The sequence below is a fragment of the Pinus tabuliformis genome, chromosome 6, assembly GCF_031772625.1.
Source record: "Pinus tabuliformis cultivar Carrire ecotype Pingquan chromosome 6, CPIR1, whole genome shotgun sequence".
Lineage (NCBI taxonomy): Eukaryota > Viridiplantae > Streptophyta > Pinopsida > Pinales > Pinaceae > Pinus > Pinus tabuliformis.
In genome coordinates, this window is record NC_142292.1 from 564,336,257 (window position 1) to 564,342,612 (window position 6,356).

A 6,356-nucleotide genomic window follows, 5' to 3' on the forward strand; every position below is an offset into this window, starting at 1 on the left:
ACATGCAAGCTCGATCAACCATCACACATTCAATCTTTGTAACAACATCTACTTAGACAAATCATTCTTCCATCCAAAATTAATATTAACCCAAACCTAAACTCAACCTCACGTCCAAAAAACCAAAAAACATAGCACCCTCCTACTTTTCTCATGATTACATCCACCTTGTCTCACAACTATTAATACTAATAGATAAATGGGTCACATCCCCCCTCATCCATTTGATAAGAAAAAGGGGGGTGATGAGCAATGTAAATGGATAAGATTTTCTGCGCTTCTCGTGAATTCGAGTGTGTTCCATGACCAAAAGTTTTCGAGACCATTATTAATGGGCTCCACCGAGACAATGTTGGGCTCCTTAGTGACTTTCCCGGTCGGTCAGCAAGAGCGGATGCTAGATATTTTTTTATCAATGCTAGATATTTTCCTCAACCTCAACCGGTATCATACGCCGACTCCCGAAAATAAAAAAAATAGAAAGAAAAAACGAATATGCTTCCCTCTGACGCGAAGGCGAACGGTCACGTGGGTGCGGGGTCCACTGCTCAAAGGTGAAGACGACGTGCTAACCGATCATCGCCATCGGATGCTTGCAGATAACGTCCCACTGTTAAGAATCAAGTAAAATCGTACACGAATATGCCAATTCACCTAATACGGGCCGCCGCGTGGGCTCGAGCCCTGTCCCCGAGTGGACTGACTGTTAGATCGCCGGGAGTTTCTTTTAACCGGGGTTAATCGGGGAGAGATACAGTGGGCAGACGAGGGGTTAGGGTTTCAGTTAGGGTCTGCAAACGCTATAAAGACAGAGATGGGGGTCTCTCCAATCTCACTCGTTTATGGGGCGGTCTGTCCCTGGTTCGTATTGGTTCTGTTCGTTTTCGGTTCTGGTCCTGGATCTGGTCCTGTGTTAGTGGTTTCTTGCTCTCTCTTGTTCTGTCAAGTTTTCTTAAACTTCAGTCTGAGAAGATGGCTTCAGCAGATGTTGAGTTCCGATGCTTCGTTGGAGGTCTTGCATGGTCTACTGACGACAGAAGCCTGCAGGAGGCTTTCAGCCCCTATGGCGAAGTCGTGGAATCCAAGGTAAAGCCATTATTTGTGTATTAATCTCTCGAATTCTCATGGTCATGTCCATTTTGTCATAATTAGGGTTTATTATTTTTGGGGTTTTGATTTGATAGGTTTTATTAGGGTTTGCTTTTGGGGTTTTGAATTTTCACAGATTTAATCATTTTCTGAGGGTTTCTCAAAACTAGGGTTTGCTTCGGGGTTTTGGGTTTGACGAATAAAGTTCTTTTCTGAGGGTTTGTCTCTGGATTTGTTTTCTGCAGATTATAAGTGATCGGGAAACCGGTAGATCCCGTGGATTCGGCTTCGTGACCTTCAACGATGAGCAATCGATGAGGGACGCCATCGACGCAATGAATGGCAAGATGCTTGACGGGAGGAGCATCACCGTTAATCCAGCCCAGTCCAGAGGAAACGGGGGTGGTGGTGGAGGCGGTGGCTCTCGTGGCTACCGTGGGGGCGGTGGTGGTGGGGGTTACGGTGGAAGCCGTGATCGTGGCGAACGTGGTTATGGCGGTAGTGGCGGCTACAGTGGTGGTGGTGGTGGTGGTTATGGTGGCGGCGGTGGCGGCTATGGTGGTGGTGGCGGTTCTCGCTATGGTGGTGGTGGTTCCGATGGTGGTAGCTGGAGGAGATAGGCAATATGATGCCACGCTAGGGTTTTTTTTGTCTGCAAGTGGTCTTATGTTTTGGTTCTGTAATAATCCTGTTGGAGGTAGAGCTATATGCTGGTAACTGTCCCTGGGCTTGGTATTTCGATGTTCTGTAAACTGTGTCTGGTTTTTGATCTGGATCTCTGTTGCTCTCGATGAGCTGTATCGAAGCGGAAAATCTGGTTCTAATACGTCTGTAATTGCAATCTGAATATGCACTATACGGTTTTACTATCTCGTGGTTATGGTTTCTTCTTCGAAGGTTGCGAATTTGTAGTGTTTTTCAAAATGACCTGAATATGCAGTTTCACGAAATAATTTGTTTCTGATGTCACATATAGACGCGTTATTTTTGCTTCATGTATTCTGTAATGCTCCTCTGGGTGGGGTGTTTTGATGGTAGGTCTCTGTAGCGTAGTGTTTGTTCTGTAACTCCCATTCTTGTTGTAAATTTTGTGTAATGGGTTTCTGCACACTGTTTCAATATAGATACTTATGTAACATTGGGTTGGTTCTGCTATTTGCTGAGCACTAGTAAGTGCCTTCACACAAATCACTATGTGAATCGGGATTCCAGTGCTCTCGTACAAACTATAGGCCAGTTAGTTGCCAAACGGTAGATAGATCGGATGGGTTTGTGCATACTGTTTCAATATCGATACTTCTGTAACATTGGGCTGGTTATGCTATTTGCTGAGCACTATTAAGTGCCTTCACACAGCGCTATGTGAATCGGCATGTCAATGCTCTCTTTCAAGCAATAGGCCAGTTAGCTGCCAAACGGTAGATAGATCGGTTCTATTATGTGTTGGAATTTTGGGTAAGATAAGTCGTTTTGTGATGATGGTAGAATAGGTTTAAATGTTACAAGTTAGGAATTTTAGGCTATATCAGTGGTTTTGTTATGGTTGAGACTAGGTTTGAAAGTGCAAGGTTTGTAAGGGTTGGGACTGTTATTTGGTTGGGGGGGGGTGGATTTTTTTTTGTTTATTTACTCCTTTTGATTACTTCAAAGACCATGTAATAACCATGTAATATTCCTGTTGATTGTAGAGCTTATATGCTGGTAACTGTCCCTGGGCTTGGTGTTTGATCTGCTCTAAACTGTCTGGTTTTAGATCCGGATCTCTGTTTCTCTCGATGAGCTGCATCGAAGCGGAAAATATGGTTCTATTACATCTGTAATTGCAATCTGAATATGCACTATAGTTTTACTATCTTAACGTTGTTGTTTCTTCCTTTGTTTTTAAAAGTGACCCGTTTTCACGAAATAGTTTTGGTTTCTGGTGTCACATAGACACTTTTTGTTGAAGTAGTCTGTAATGGTCCCCTGCGTAAGGGGGTTGGGGTTTTTATGTAAGTTCCCTCTATCATAGAGGTTGTTCTGTGACTGCTATACCTGTTGTAAATTTTGTGTAATGGATTTCTGCATATTCTGTTTCGAAATCTATACTTCTGTAACATTGGGCTGGTTCTGTTGTTTTCTGAGCACTAAATGCGTTCACAAAAAGCACTCTGTTTATCGGCATGTCAATGCACGTCAATACTCTCGTACAAGCATAGGCCAATTAGTTCCCAAACGGCAGATAGATCGGTGCTGTTTTTTGTATTGTAATTTTAGGCTAGGTCAGTGGTTTTGTGGTGGTTGATATTAGGTTTATAAGTGCAAGGTTTGTGTGTTTTTGGAGTGTTGTTTGGTAGGGGTTTCGGTGGATTTTTTTATTCTGTTATATTCCCTATCGTGAAAGCTATACACCTAGGTTGTGTTTGCAAACCTCAAAAATTATAATACTCTCGTACAAGCATAGGCCAATTAGTTCCCAAACGGCAGATAGATCGGTGCTGTTTTGTATTGTAATTTTAGGCTAGGTCAGTGGTTTTGTGATGGTTGATATTAGGTTTAGAAGTGCAAGGTTTTTGTGTTTTGGGAGTGTTGTTTGGTAGGGTGTTGTTTGGTAGGGGTTTCGGTGGATTTTTTTATTCTGTTATATTCCCAATCGTGAAAGCTATACACCTAGGTTGTGTTTGCAAACCTCAAAAATTATGATCACTCGTTCCTAGTTATTTTTAGCCTAGATCAGTAGGTTTGTGATGGTTCAGAATAGTTAAAACTAGGTTTGTTTACAAACTTTAATAGATAGTTGATATCATTCATTCCTGGGAATTTGAGCCTATATTAGTGGTTCTGTGATGGTTGAGACTAGGTTTAAATGTGCCGGACTTTTGAGGGTTATTTAAATCAAGGCGCGTGTTTCAAAAATGTAATTAAAAGGCTTGCATGCATTGTATCACCTAGGACAGATACGTAGCAAACCGTATCAAGTCACAGTAAGCAGTTGTATGGTATAAGCTGAGACAATGGACCTCCTAGTAGGATCATCTCTTGTCACAGTAAGCAGCTGTATTGTATAAGCTGAGACAATGGGCCTAGGACAGATACGTAACAAACCGTATAAAGTCACAGTAAGCAGCTGTATGGCTGAGACAATGGACCTAGGACAGATACGTAACAAACCGTAAGCTGAGACAATGGGCCTAGGACAGATACGTAACAAACCGTATAAAGTCACAGTAAGCAGCTGTATGGCTGAGACAATGGACCTAGGACAGATACGTAACAAACCGTATCAAGTCTGTTTGGTAGCTGTCTTGTTAACACATACTTAGCGGATGAGCATATAGGGCTCATCTATTATCGTGGAATCATCTATATGGCATAAGATGAGGCAATGTAATTAAAATCCAGTCAGTTAGGCACATGTCTTGTTAACACATACGTAACTAATGACTGTTTCCTCACCTTTGTTTAATGGTAGTAACCTCGTCTTTAACATAGAATAGGGGTGTCGAAGGAATTGAACAGAGCAGTCTATTAGTACTAATGTGGACACAGCTTGAGATCGGTAGTGGTTTTAAAGGAATTGAACAGAGCAGTCTAGTACTAATGTCTATAGCTTGAGATCAGGTTGGTGTGGGGATTTGATGCGGAGATTTGTTTCTAGGCTCTTAAGCCCCTGACAGGGATAGTTGGTTGGTTTGTTTGGTGAGAGGTTTGTTTCATGCAGGTTGTAGCAGTCGGTGGTTGGTTTGTTTGTTTGTTGAGAGGTTGTAAAGGATTGTTACATTTAGTAGGTTGTGGCAGTTGGTTGGTTTTTTAATATGTTAAGAGGTGTTAAAAGTTTGTTTCTGGGCATGGGGAGTGATGTTTGGTTTGTTCACACCTGTTTTTGAGAGGTGAGACGGGAAAGGGTAGTGTACATATCTGTGTGATATGGGGAGCTGTTAAATGATCTTGTTTACTGGAGCGTTAAATTTGTATGTTTGTTTTGTTTTGTTTTGTGTTTTTTTTCGCTGGATACTGGCAATTAAAAAAAACTCGTGGTTACACATTTTCATTTTCTTGTATAATCGTAATTAAATAACAATTAAGGAATGATTATAGGGTGTTTTTTTGGATTGAGGAAGGAACTGGATTTTTTATTATTCAAAATAAGATGGGGAGTGATGTTTGGTTTGTTCACCTGTTTTGAGAGGTGAGACTACATATCTGTGGGATATGGGGAGCAGTTAAATGGTCGCGACAAATTTGTATGTTTTTGTTTTTTTTTTTCGCTGGATACTGGCTATTAAAAAGAACTTGTGGTCACACATTTTCATTTTCTTGTATAATCGTAATTAAATAACAAGGAATTTCTGATTATAGGAGTTTGATTTTTTTTTTTTTGGTTTTCTGTTTTTTTTGGATCGAGGAAGGAACTGGATTTCTTATTATTCAAAATAAGATGGATTATTATTATAAAAAATCCTCAGATAAAGGAAATGGATTTAGCAACCTGTGTGATGTTCATGAGAAAAGCAGATATTCATGACAACCTCCTGGATTTAATATCATGAAAAACTAGAATTTTCGCATTGCTTACTGAGATTTTTCATAATGTTTCGCCTTAGATATTCATCACAATGCGATATTCGTCACAATCTCCTGTCACAATCAGATATTCATGACAACTTCCTGGATTTAATATCTGAAATTTTTTCGTCTAGCTTACTGAGATTTTTCATAATGTTTCGCATTAGATATTCATCACAATGCGATATTCATAACAATATCTTGTCACAATCAGATATTCATGACAACTTCCTGGATTTAATTTAGTATCATGGAAAACTAGAATTTTCGCCTAGCTTACTGAGATTTTTCATAATGTTTCGCATTAGATATTCATCACAATGCGATATTCATCACAATCTCCTGACACAATCATATATTCATCACAATCTCCTGACACAATCATATATTCATCACAACCTCCTAGATTAAATATCATGAAAAACTAGAATTTTCGGGTAGCTTCCTGAGATTTTTCATAATGTTTGGCTTAGCTTACCGAATTTTTTCGGTTTTTTTTGTAAATCTAGCAATATCACAATATCCTGTTATAAGCGGATATTCATCACATCCTCCTGGATTTAATATGACGAAAATCTATAATCTTCGCCTAGCTTTCTGAGATTTTTCATAATGTTTTGATTAGCTTACTGAGATTTTTCGAATTTTTTGTAAATTTGGCAACCTAAAATACTGAGATTTTCGTCACAACCTCCTGGATTTAATATAATTATAAACTAGAT

General features: G+C 39.8%; 1 protein-coding gene across 1 annotated transcript; it reads left to right on the top strand.

Annotated features, from left to right (window-relative positions):
- The first annotated feature begins 820 nt into the window (after window positions 1–820).
- LOC149259763 (glycine-rich RNA-binding protein GRP1A-like) lies at window positions 821–1,958 on the top strand. Its single transcript, XM_089419111.1, has 2 exons — window positions 821–1,086; window positions 1,335–1,958. The coding sequence occupies exons 1-2, from the start codon at window positions 973–975 to the stop codon at window positions 1,707–1,709; spliced, it is 489 nt and encodes a 162-aa protein (XP_089275237.1). The 5' UTR covers window positions 821–972; the 3' UTR covers window positions 1,710–1,958.
- The last annotated feature ends 4,398 nt before the right edge of the window (window positions 1,959–6,356 follow it).

Bases quoted from the DNA above. Each gene is read 5' to 3' on its own strand.
- LOC149259763 (XM_089419111.1), top strand. From the start codon at position 973: ATGGCTTCAGCAGATGTTGAGTTCCGATGCTTCGTTGGAGGTCTTGCA. The intron at 1,087-1,334 runs GTAAAGCCATTA...TGTTTTCTGCAG, and splicing joins GCGAAGTCGTGGAATCCAAG to ATTATAAGTGATCGGGAAAC.